At 39.7% G+C, this 13,245-nt stretch overlaps 1 protein-coding gene across 10 annotated transcripts in view; it reads left to right on the top strand.

The window, feature by feature from the left end:
- Positions 1–13,245, top strand: part of PTK2 (protein tyrosine kinase 2) — a 187,792-nt gene that overhangs the window by 155,848 nt on the left and 18,699 nt on the right. For 9 of the 10 annotated variants that reach the window (XM_064398565.1, XM_064398550.1, XM_064398557.1 and 6 more), the window contains 6 exons: positions 519–634; positions 1,464–1,564; positions 2,432–2,521; positions 3,760–3,964; positions 10,029–10,140; positions 12,466–12,552. In XM_064398565.1, coding sequence (XP_064254635.1) covers positions 519–634; positions 1,464–1,564; positions 2,432–2,521; positions 3,760–3,964; positions 10,029–10,140; positions 12,466–12,552 — 711 coding nt within the window. Of the gene's footprint in view, positions 1–518; positions 635–1,463; positions 1,565–2,431; positions 2,522–3,759; positions 3,965–4,013; positions 9,377–10,028; positions 10,141–12,465; positions 12,553–13,245 lie in introns of those variants that run through there. The other variant, XM_064398572.1, reaches the window with a different exon arrangement.

Genomic DNA, 13,245 nt, shown 5'->3' with positions numbered 1-13,245 from the left:
AATAGAGCTGACAAATATTGTGCACTGATACTGGCTGCTCTGAGCTAAATACAGTTGTTTTAGCATATGCAGGTTAAAACTAATTATTAAAAGTAATGCTTCTAAAACAGTACTGATCAATCTGTGTTTGGGTTGGCCTGGTCCTGTTAGGTTCTGAAGTGATTTAGGCTAAAAATGAAGGCCGTACTCATGGGTAGGAAAAACCAAGAAGTCCAAGAGTGCTTGACTCTGGAACAGCAGCAGCAGATGCTTTTCAAAATGAGACTGAAAGGAATGCTCAAAATTACTTTTTTTTTTTTTTAGTTTAACCATTTTCATGTAAAGAACCTGCTTGAATTCTAACGCGGAGTCACAATTCTTCCTGGGAAGTGATTTTCTTCTCCTCATCCAGCCTTTAAGGCCAGGAAGTCATGCCCATTGATACTCATGTAAACTTCACAGTTTGAAATATGCCTTTTTCAGCTTTGTTATTTCTTTGTTCTAATTTCTTTCTCTTTTTTCTTCCTTGGTGCAAAAAGCTGAGGTCGTTTCTGCAAGTAAGGAAGTACAGCTTGGACCTGGCCTCTCTGATACTTTATGCTTACCAGCTTAGCACAGCTCTTGCCTACTTAGAGAGCAAAAGATTTGTACATAGGTAAGATTTCATACATATTTATCTGTACCTGTGTCTTTTTGTATGTCACTGCTCTTAAAATTTCAGGGAGTGTCATTTTTGCAGAGGTTTCCACTGAAATTACACCCTTTTCAAGGGTGACACCTGCTGGTTCACTCCTGGATTGACTTGGAGCTGGTGCCAGATTTCAGTCGGAATCATTTTCAGTTGTTGCTTTGTGGTTACAGTATTTTTTCAAGCTGTGAGTCAACTGTAATCATTGAAATATAGAAAAGCAAAACAAGGGCAGATGGCTTCTTAAGTAAAGAGGAGGGGAAATAAAATATTTATAAAATACAAGTACTTGCTTAACCAGAAAATGAACCTAAACTTCCTTCATGGTGTGTTTTGGATTTTACTCCCTTGAATGTGAACGTGAGTTTCTAGTGAGAAGAGACTGGCTTCAACCTCTTATTGTGTGCAACTAAGAGTTCAAAAAACTCCAGTTATTTAGTAGAATTAATTTTAAAATTAAGCAATTCACTTGTGTTTAAATACTGACTATGTAATTCTGTATATGTGGTGTGGTAATGTATAAGCAAACACTTGCATGTAAATGCTATGCATAGATATTTAGATATTTATGTTAAAACATGTAAATAACAACAGGGGAGAAAAGGAGGCTTAGGGAGGATCTTGTTGCTCTCTTCAGTGAGAACTTGAGCTCCTTACTAGGAAACCTCCTACGGGACTGCAATCCTAAACCAGTTCCTTACCTTTGCAGGGCAGGAGATAAATTTTCTTCAGGTGATGATCCTTCACCACCTCATGTTTTGAAGTTACTAGAAATACTGTTTCTTCTGTTTTCCAGGGATATTGCTGCTAGAAATGTGCTGGTGTCTACCACTGACTGTGTGAAATTGGGTGACTTTGGTTTGTCCCGATACATGGAAGACAGTACTTACTACAAAGGTATGGGGACCTCTGGATCCTTCTTGCAGGCCAGTGAAAACACAGTTGCTTCTCACATTGTTGAGGAATTAACCAGATTTCCTTGGTCTAGCTGGTGCATTTGTATAAAAAGGCAAGTTATTCAACACTTCCTTAATGGCAGTAAATTCCTATGTGTGCTTAAGGAGAAGGATCACAAGGTGTGATTTAAGGTGCAAAAAGCAAATTCACATGTAGGTTCAGATGAATGCTGAGTTTGTGTTGCCATTGTATGCCATTGGACTGGGGAGATACAGTACAAAACTGCCTTTGAAGGCTGCTCTTGCCCCATTTTGGATGGAATACTCAGCTTTGGTGTTGAGAGATGTCCTGCAGTGCCTGCGAGATGGGAAATGGGAAACGCAGCAGGAAAATAAAGATTGCATGTTGGGTACCAAACAGTAGCATTCCAAAGCTGGTTTATGTTATTAAACCATGACTACATAAATCTCATCTTTAATATTTTTCTGGTTTCATGTATTTTAAATTATCCATTATCTGTCCCCTTACACTCTGCTGTGTTTCCTCATTTTATTTGTCTCACTTTGCTGAGCTACTTTTTATCTTTTTAATTGCTAAGAGGGGAAATAATTTTGATATGATAATTTCTTGGTGTGTCTTGGGGTTCGTTATTGGGGTCTTTAATGGAGGTTTGGGGGATTATTACTATGATTTTGGGTTTTGTTGGTTCATTTTCCATTTCATGTAAAGCCAAACAGTTTATGTATCAATATTTTAAGTACTTCACTGGAGATTGGTTTTGCCTGTGAATTATTTCATTGGGAACAGACTCTATTTTTGAGCTCTGTAGTGGGGATAACAGCCTGCTCTCTCTTGCCTTCCCTGTAGCTTCCAAAGGAAAATTACCCATCAAATGGATGGCTCCAGAGTCCATCAATTTCCGACGGTTTACCTCAGCTAGTGATGTCTGGATGTTTGGTAAGTGATAACCAAGTGGGGAGGGTTCTTTGTGTCTTCTTGGACAAGTCCAGTGTTGATTTTGACTCCTATAAATGAATAATTTTTCACCAGTTTTACTGTGCATTCTGAAAATCTGGTTTCTTCCAGTGTGTTTTCCTCCTCTGTATTTTTCTTGCCTTTTCCTGTTCAATAAGCCTGAATTTTCATGGGCTTTTTTACCTCTGGTAAGAAGCTGACAGAAATGAAAGTGCAAGGAAATTAGCTGATAATTATGACAAAGTTTATTTTTGTGTCTTGGTTTTGGTTTGGGGTTTTTTGTGCTATACCATTGTCATTTGCTGTTTCTATGTTGTATTTTGACTTTTTCTTTATGTTGATATGCATTTCCTTGCTTAATGTACAGTCTCCCATGAGATACCCAATTTCCAGATCCTTAATGCTGGATTCATGCTTAACTTGTCTTTTATAGTTCCTGGCCTCCTGCAAAATACAACCAGAAGCTCATTAAATACAAGTGTAAATAGACAAATCCTGAAACCTTGATCTTTTTTCCCAAATATACAACATTTTATACGAATCTGATGTCCTGTGCTCCAGCTGGTGCTGACTGCTGGTCTGTACAGACAGAACACAAACTGTGTTAGGGAACAAAAGTGATGAGACTTGAAATAAGAGCAGGACAGTCAAGAGTTCACCTTCTTTACAATTTAAAATTTGAATGTTTTTAAGTGAAGGGTTTATAATAGTTTGAAGAAAACTCTCCAGTATTGTCAGAGTTGGAGAAATGAAGCCTATGGAACATATTGGCCAATTCTAAAGAGACAGACCACATTCTTCTAATGCAGTTTCAATAGAAACTGGTTTATTACACATTTTCAGCACAAAAAATGTGGATCAATGCCAACACTAAAAACCCTCAAAGTGAAAATGCACTCTGCGTGTCGGAACAAGCCAGTTGGAAAAAGGAGTCAGAGGGAAAAGCAAACACATTCTACCTCATAAGAGAGGAGATTTGAATATGAGCAAGCAGTGGTTTAGGGCAGGTAAAAGACTGTGTGAGCCAGCTGTGGGTCACTCAGTAGGTGAGGCTGGTGCTGTGTGTGTAATTCTGCTGCAGGTAAGTCCAAACCACCTCCCTGGTTATGTATTTTGGAAGAAATTGCATTCTTAGTACAAAAGTAGGGTTTCTTTCTCTTTTGACAGCTCTCACTGTTTGCTCACAGTGAAGAAAAGGTGGTTTTGTGTGTGTTCCTCAGGTGTGTGTATGTGGGAGATCCTCATGCACGGGGTAAAGCCCTTCCAGGGAGTGAAGAACAATGATGTGATTGGGCGGATCGAGAACGGTGAGCGGCTCCCAATGCCTCCAAACTGCCCTCCCACCCTCTACAGCCTTATGACCAAGTGCTGGGCCTACGACCCCAGCAGGAGACCCAGGTTTACTGAACTTAAAGCACAACTCAGGTAGGGTTTGACTTCTGAGAGGTCATTTCCTTTGTTCAGAATTCTTTCTTTTCGCTTAATCTTCTGTTGCGGTGTTTTGCTTCTGTGGAAAATATGAGGCATGGTGTTTGGAGTTTTTATCTTCAAATGGCCAGGTTGTTGCTGGTCTTTGGGAAAACTGGTAGAGAAAGTGAGATTAGGCAGTAAATTCAAATAACTGGAAATATGAATCACCTCCTTTCTCTCCCAAGAAAAACTCCACGTTTTACTAGCAATTTGTTTATAATTTTAAATACAGTCCTTGGGAAAGGAGGTAAAAAGAATTTAGAGTGATTTTCTAAACAAACATGCTGTGGGCTTCTGGAGTAGAGATGTATCTTAAATAAATGAAGCATCAGTTGAATGCTGTTGGAAGTTACATTCATGACATGTAGCACAATAGTTGCACAGTCACAGCTGTCACAGGACAATTGCAGGGCCTGCAATAAATGCAGCACCATAGACAGAAATTCCTTTGCCCTTTGTAAACCAGGATATAAACTACCTTTGTGTTTATCTTGGAATGAGTGTGAGCACACACCTGGCAGACCAGTCTAAATTCACACCTTAGTTTATTCTGCAGTAATATATTCCAATGTCTGTATCACCATTTCACCAGACCCAAAGTGGGAGGGATATTTAAGCGTTGAAACACCACTGAGATAATGTGCAGGCACATTTGATATTTGTGACCAAATTGGGTCACAGATGTTGTGACTTTTGGATTTCATGACTGCTCAGGATGTATTTTGCATAAGTCAGTACAAGCTTTGAGTAACACTTAGGTTTTACATACTGGCAATCCACACTGGGAATTCTTGTGATTCATTGTTGAATCCTTTGGTTTTACTTCAGGTTTTGTTTCAAAGTTGTGCTTTGTGGCATGTTTAATTTTCAGTTTTATGTTTATGCTGTCACTGAATGTTCATGATTTAAGATAATTCACTAGTGGTTAAAATGACAGAATGTAGTTACGATGCTATCTCAGACTTGCTGTATGGAGAACTGGAAGACCTAAAGTTTTTTCCTATTTCTTAAAATTTCATACAGTTCCATCATCTGTTACTCTGAGAATTCCCGTGTAGACTAATAATTTGTACAACTAAGGAAAGACTTGATCATTGTCACAGATAATTTCTCATCCTCTTGGAGTTAACACGAAGGGAGGAATGTCAGGGTTGGGTAGAGATTTCAAGAAAAATAAGTGACATGGTTGTATGATTTTGGTAATAGGTGAAAATTGGCAATTCACTTGCTTTTTGTGTCTTTTTTGGCTCTGAAAGTACAGGATGATTGATAATTTGCAGCCAGGTTGTACTGTTAACTTAAAGCTGGTTGGCACAGATGAGAATGAAGGCCTTACAAGAGTGACTGGGAGATGGCTGTGGTGTGTAAAGCCAAGCAGGGAGAGTATCTTACCAGGATGGAAAGAGGATGAGTAAATCCAGAGTGTGCCAGGAGCCTGGCTCTCCTCAGAACCAGCACTCAGGGCATGCAGCAAGGCAGGGTCTCATTGGTTACACATCAAAATGTTTCCCAGTGTGCTTGGGTGAGCTCTGAAACAGGTCACCCAGAAAGACTGTGGAATTTCCATGCTGGCAGACATTCAGATTTTGATTGGAAAAGGCTCAGAGCACCTGGCCCTTGCTGTGCAGGGAGCCCAGCTTCAGCAGAAGATCAGACTTGAGACCTCCAGGCACCTCTTCCATCTCATTCTACATGGAAAATGCACCCAGTGTGGAGGGGTGTTTGCTCCTCTGGTCATGCTGGGAGATTTGAAGCATTGTTTACAGGGCAACCTATCTCCTGGGGCCACTGCAACCCTAAAATCCAGTTTTCACTCTGTTCCCACCAAAGCAGGGAACTTTCTGCCACACCAAACTGGTGACCTTTATCTCTCAAATTTAGGCAGCATTGTTGTCCTTAGAGCTGCTTTTTGCTGCTCCAGGCAGAGCCAGCCTCTCACTGGAAAGGTTGCCAATTCCCTGATGATGAGGCAGTCTCAGGCAGCTAGGGAGGACTGGGTTTCAGAACTCAAATTCCCATGAACTTGCAAAAACAAGCTATTTCCCTGGTGGCCTTTCCCTGTGGTGTTGCTGCTGCTCCTTCTGGATGCTGTCCAGAGTAGTCTCCTCGAGCTGAGAGCAGACTGGATGTTTGCTTGGAGCCAGACACAGCACTGCAGCATTCATTCCTCTCTGATTTAATGAAAAAAACTCCATGGCTTTGGGAAAAATCTTCTGCATCTGGAATAGCATTGATGGGAGCATAAGCATTCCACGTGCTCTCTGTTATTTGGTGCTTTTCCCGTTTCATAGTAACAGCTGCTTTACCCAAACTGAATTTGCAGCTGATTGTGCAAGGCAAAGGTGCTGATTTCTGCACAATTTATGCACTGTTATTTGTTGCTACATATGAATTTAAGTACTGCTATTAGGGTAGTAATTTTATAGCATTTGATCTGTCTGAAGTGGATGTGGTTGAGTCAGTCTTCCCAGCAAACACAGAAACAAATGGGTGGATTGTGGATTTCCAAATGTAATTTATCCTTGCATTCCAAGTCCCTTTTTCAAGTGGTGGAAGGGGGTTAAAAGTCAGATTAGGTCAGGACAGTGAGGTGCTACCCTGCTACTCCTGCAATTCTGACTTGGTCAGAATTAGAATATAGGATTTTTTTTTAATTGGGAAGTGTGTGTTGCCTTGCTGGTTTTGTGTAGAAGAGAATTTTTGTCTTGCACTACATGGTAAACAATATAAAAGGATTTTAACTTTAAACTTTCAAATTAATGTCATTTCATGACATTTTTCACTGTGTCTTGGAACAAACTTTGTTTAAAGTGCCTTTCAAGAACCCACTCTGTTACAAATGGCAAAACAAGGAGCAGTTGTGTCATTGCAGAGGTGACAGTGTCACTGTGGCCCCTTGCTGGTCACAGGTTTTACAGAGTGCTTCACCCCACTGGTGTCCTGGGGCTGCAGGTCACATTGAAACAGCTCTAAAAAGAATGGAGGGGGAAAAAGAGAGAGATACTATGCTTTTAAAGTCTGATTTTATGACAGCAGTGAGATAATTAACTGATGAGAGCTGGACTTGAGCCTTTTTGTCACTGCATGTGATGTAGATCCTGAAACATTGCTTATAAATGAAAATTGGTGAGGGTGAGGGCAGTTTGAGTCTTCTTTTATGGCATTCTGACAAAAAAGAGACTGTAACACATATTTCAAATACATTATGGAGGCTGCAAAATTCTTTGCTATTCTTCTGTTCTTTGCCTTTTGACCATTAAGAATAGTCCATAATCCATATAAAAGTGCTTTCATATAAGAGCAATATATGCAGGTATGTTTCTTTGCATCCAACTTTGTATTTCTGGTGGCAGAGGGAAAGAGAGAAGCTGATTTTTGGGGGTCAGCACTTAAAGTAGGTTCCCACACCACTGTAGCAGGAGATGCTGGTGTTGCTGTGCCTTTTGGAATATGAGAATACAGTTTAATATTTTAAATATTCCTATACTGAAGGTCCCCATAAACGTTTACTTTTCGCTGTCACAGGCCAATTTCAGTAAGAAGTTCTTTGTAAATTAAGTAAGTTTGTCAATTATGCGAACTTTTAATAGTTGAGATTTTTCTTGAGCCTTCACCTTGCTGAGAAGTTGAGTTAAATTTGTCTAGGCTACTTCAAGGTTTGCTAGGGGAACCACAGGGATAGAATTCTCTGCTTGCTCCTCTGCTGCTAAAAATACATGCAGTTTGGGAAAATATGCCTAGATCTGACTTCTCCTGACCTTCTGCAAATTCTAATAAACTGTTCAGAGAACTTGAGCAGCTGCACTGAGGAAACGTCAAAAATATCTCTTGGCACACTCTTCCTTCATCCACAGACCGGTCTTCCCTTTGTGAAAACAAAGACCTTTCTGTGAGTCATTTCTATTCCTTGTGGTTTTTTCGAGTAGTGCTTCTCTGAGGCATTTCTATTTTATATTCTTGTCAGCAGAATCAAGGGCATCCAAGTACAGATGCTGCTGCAGCCCATCAGCCTCTGGCCAGGCTGCTCTGGGCTGCTGGGAAAGAACCTCCTGATGGCAGTGGGAGAGCAGGGAGGATGAACTGCAGTTGTAAGGCAAAAAACTGAGCCTGTGTTAAGAAAAAGAAGTAATTTCAAAAGAAATTTGTCATTTCTGGTGATACAAGCTGATGGTGTTGCACACTGGAACACCACAAATTAAATGTCTTTGATATTTAGAGGTATTGGGGTTTCATTCCTTTTTATGGAAAACCAGGACTGTGCTGTGACAAATTCCACACATGGCCCCAAATTGTCAATAAGCCATCTCTAAATTTAGCCAGCTACTACCAGCCAACTCCATTCTATTATTTTGCTCAGATTGGAGCAACTGCTGTATCAACAGCTTGGTTTAAAACCTACATTTTATTTATTTCTCTTGCATTAATCTGGGCACAATTTTTTTTTTTTTTTTGGTCTTGTTTTGTTGTGGGGTTATTTAATCCTGAGGTCTTGTCTTGAAAAATAATAATCACGGTTCATGGTTGTTGGTTGCATGTTGGCTGCTTTCTCATGCTGCATAAAAACACTGGATACCTGAGGTGTGAGGTAGCTTTAAAGCAGGGGGTTTGTGGGCTCAAGTAGGAAATCTTGCATTTTCCTTATTCTGAAGGAAGAGAAAGGTAAAATAGAAGGATTCTGTCTTCATTCCCTCTGTTAGCTGTAGCTGTGTTTCCATGGTAGTTCTAGCAGGGTGACTTTTGCAAATAACTTGTCTGATTTTGCTTTTGTTCCACATTCTTGTGTTGCTTCAGCAATGATGGATTGAAATTGCAGCAATAGTTATAAACTTGATTTAGCTGCAGAGAGACAAGATGACTTCTCTGCTTTTTAGAAGTGGCATAGTTTGGGGTTTTTTTGGCTGAGTAAGGAAAAGCAAAGTTCTTGTCTCCAGCAGGAATTTATTCTTGAAATAAGCAGTGGAGTTCCACGATGAGAATAGATTGCTGGAGTTGATCTCATCCCCTGAATGAGTAATTCTGGGTGGTTGTTTAGCAGACTGAACAGGAGATTATAAACTCAGAACTTAGCTTTGTTTCTGGAAACTCCTGAGTGATAAAGAAGCTGGAGTAGCTCCTCCACAGGATTGCCTTTCCCCTGGGGACAGTGATATGGAAATAATCTGCCCTGCTCACATCTCCAGACTGTCCGCGTAGCGTGCGGCTCCAAGGAATTGGCAGCTCCCTCTTTCAAAGCTTCTCTCTGAGTCTTTTTCAAATGGCAAATATCCAACATTAATAAGCCACATAGCAGAGCTGGGAGGAGGCTGGCTGTGGGGGCAGCAGGAGCACGTTCAGCTTCAAACAGGCTTTTTAATAGTCAGAACAGTGGTAAGTAGCAAACTGGTTTTACTACTGTCTTGTACTTTGTGAAAATGCAGCCTTTTGACCTGAATGCTTAGAAGCTGAGTGAATGCTGTCAGATCTTTCTGTTTTGCTAAATTGCTTTGCTGAATGTGTTCCTGGTTAGGCTAAAACCTAAGAGCTGAAGAAGTATTTTTGACTGCTTTCTTTTAAAAAAGAAAAAAAAAATCCCAGTGATCTGAAGCTCTTGATTTTCAGTAAAGAACATTTTCGGTTTGTTTTGAACCTTTGCAGCAGTTCAGTAGAATATTTTCTTGTGAAGATTAAGCTTTCATGCAAGTAAGTGCTTGATTGATTGTCTTTGAGGACTTCTCTGTGTAATTGCACATAAAAAGAACCGTTATGGAAAAAAAATTGTGTGTGAGATCAACCACAGCTTTCTGAAAATTGATGCTGTTTTCATTGGTAAAAGCACCCTGGTAATGCTACAGAAATATTTCTTCCTGATACTGGTTTTCAGACACAAAACCAGCGTATGTAAAATAAGTTGTCTCTCAGTAATTTTATAGCATTTCAAGTTAAGTACTGTTTATTAGTCTGAAAAATGCAAGTGCTGTGGGGAGAGGTTTGTTAGTCACTGAAACTGGAGTTTTGCTTGATTGCAATGTGTTTTCCTTAGTACAATACTGGAGGAAGAGAAGCTGCAGCAAGAAGAACGAATGAGAATGGAATCCAGGCGACAAGTCACGGTGTCCTGGGACTCAGGAGGATCAGATGAAGCTCCTCCCAAGGTAGCTAAGACTGCAAATTACATCTGTTTAACAAAAAACAAACAAACTTTCTTTTTAGTCCGTTTATTTCTTCAAAGCCTGCCCTGATGGGTTGGTTCAAACCACGGCATTTTGGCCAGTTCTGTCCCCATCTGGGAATTTTTGCCTGAAATGACCCAGCTCTGCTTGAACTGTGCTGAGAACTGATCTGGGCTGTGATACTGCTTTAAAGATTTTCTGTTGCTACTTGAAATTGTGAAAGGAACCCGTAGCTGCCACAAAACTGTCTCCTGGCTTTTCCTTTTCCTTCTTGCTTGTAGCACTCCTGTAAATTGTTGGCTAATGAGCTCTCAGGCCAGCGTGAAGTTTATTTATAACACACTAGTGACAGGACAGGAGTCAGCTAATTGCATTTTCCTTCTTCTGGACAGAAAATGAGGGGTTTGTTTCCAAGGAACGTACGTGGTTTAGTTTCCACTTCATTTTAATTTCTGTCCTGTTTGGATGTCACTGATGGGTTCTGCAGCTGTGGGAGTCCAACCTCACCAGTTCTCTCTCAGTCTGCTTCCCCTCAAAGTTATTTTTGCAATTATTGTTGCTTGAAAGTTTGAGCCTGTATTTTGAAGAATTTAATTTTTATGCAGTCACCACTGTATTGTCTGTGTCCTGATAGCTTGTGGTGAATTCCTGGAACTCCCTGATCCTGGGATAATAATTAATTAGTATTAATTATGATAATAATTCCAGGAGTATTTGTGTGGCACGTTGTGCTGCACACATTCCCCAGCAGTCATAGAAAGGCAACTTTTTTTTGGTTTGAAGGGAGGGGGAGGATTTGTGTTTGTCTGGGGATTTTGGGATGTTTTTCCTCTCTATTTCCAGGTTGTTGCCTGATAGATCAGATTTCTGAGCACAGTTCTGCATTTTGGTACCTTGATGGCAAGCAGAAAATGTGGGAGTGGAATTGCTGCTTTCATTTCAGAGTTAGAAACAGCAAATAATCCATCCTGTTTAGTCATCTGAGATGAATTAGCAGGGTTTGGTGTTTATCTAAACTGATAATGTTCCAAGTTACAGAAGCAGATAAACTGCATAAATTGGACAAGTATAATGCTTAAATTGAAATGAGCACCTTTGTGTGTGATGTATGAACTGAAACACTTGACCAAAGGTGTGTTAAAAATGCAGTTAATTCTTCCACTGGAGAGAATCTGTTTTGAGGGGGTTGCCATGTCCTTGTAGAAATACACTGTGTTTCTGATGCTGTTGTTGGTTAGCTTTTTTTTTATACATTTCTTTTGTGTAAAATATGGGTGTTTAACAGTGGCATTGGAACAAGTGGAATCTTGTAGGTATGAGGTTTTAAGTCTCTTTACTTATTATCTAATTTTGTAATGTGACAACTGATTTTTTTTATTCTTTTGCTGATTCATTGTAAGCGTTGCAGATTGTTGCAAGTCTTAAAACTCCTGCACATCCTCAAACAATTACCAGGTCTCACAGTCCATGCTATGAAATCACTTGTATCTCACAGTGATATTTCTGTTAGAACCCTAAGACAGAAAACATACTAGTCCAGAATGAGAATGAATTTTTTCATCAAGCAGTGATAAATTCTGCAGTCTCCAGTTAATGTGGTTCCCTTTAACTGCCAGAAGGACCGAGAGAGCCCTTTGCAGAATTACGAGGTTTGGGGTTTTTTTCCCCTCTTTGGTTGATTTTTCTCCTCCTGAAATACCCACCAATGCTGTTCCTTATTCATAAAGAAACCCTCAACTATACCTTTGGAGAGTATGATCAAAAGCACTTTCCATGTTGAGGTAATTAGCTACACAGAAATTAATCATCAGAACTAACTTTATACCTCAGAATACCACATGGAAATAGCCATGCAAATAAATCCATTTGGTTTGTGTTATTCTTACTGAGGCAAAAGAATTTACTTTTGGGAACAGTCACAAAAGCAGCAAATTAACAGCAGAAATTGGAAACAAGGCTGTATTGCACCTAGAAATTTGATTTAAGACTTGGGTTCTTAGATGATGTTCTCTCTAGAGTTGAACAGAACAGAGCAGGTCATTGAGTGCAAGCAATTAAATAAATACAAAGAATTCACAGAGCAAGAATTATTTATTGACATACTGAGCAAACAATTCAGCTGCATCCATTGCCAAGCAAAAATGGAGGAAAACTTAATTTTAGTTGTTTAAAAGAAGTGTAATTACAGAAAATCTGTTTTGGGGTTATTTTCAAGTTTGCCAAACCTGTAAATGTTTGTCTCACTGAAACATAATTTTCTGCTTAGTTGTGTGTATTTAATGATTCTAAAAATCCCTTTTTTTACAGCCCAGTAGACCTGGTTACCCCAGCCCCAGATCCAGTGAAGGGTTTTATCCAAGCCCACAGCATATGGTACAGCCAAATCATTACCAGGTATTACATTTAATATTACACTTAATGCCATGCATGTTTTGGGTTTTTTGGGTTTTTTTTGTTTTTTTTTTGGTTTTTTTAACAAATGTGGCTTCTATATCCTAGATGCAGCTGGTGGGATTGATGCACTTCTTACATGGTTTATTTTAATTTAATTCAGTTCTGAGTTTTGTTTTACATAGGAAAAAAACCCCAACTGAGCCTGGTAGGTTTACTCCAGATGGCAAATATTTCCACATCTGATGTGGTGCTCAGATTCCTGAAACTGCAGCAAAACACATCAGACATTTCCATATTTATTGAGGGAGTGTGGTGTTCATGTTGACATTTGTGCTGAGCTGTGAAATCACTGGCTTTATAAAATGGCATTAACTGGGGGCCTTTCCTTGGGGTCATTGGTATTTGATTTTCTGTGTCCTGATAGATGCTGCCTTTAGCTCTACCACGTTGTATACTCACAGGTTATGCTTTTCTTCCTAAAACTGCTGAAGAAATTCAGAACAAAAGGTTGTCTTTAAAGAACTTTAAGCAATTTTAGGTTTGGTCAAGGCTACAGCCATATTACAACTGTCTCAGTCAAGGGGATTTTTTCCATGAAGAGAGGGAGGTTTTCATTGATTTAATAAGTACTTTAGGCTCATTAAAACTACTTGGATTTTCCTGTGGAGAAGTTCCCAGGCCACTCAGCTCAGC

This window comes from Passer domesticus, chromosome 1 (genome assembly GCF_036417665.1).
Source record: "Passer domesticus isolate bPasDom1 chromosome 1, bPasDom1.hap1, whole genome shotgun sequence".
Classification (NCBI taxonomy): domain Eukaryota; kingdom Metazoa; phylum Chordata; class Aves; order Passeriformes; family Passeridae; genus Passer; species Passer domesticus.
Note: the sequence above shows the minus strand (reverse complement) of the source record. Positions and strands in the feature narration are given on the sequence as shown.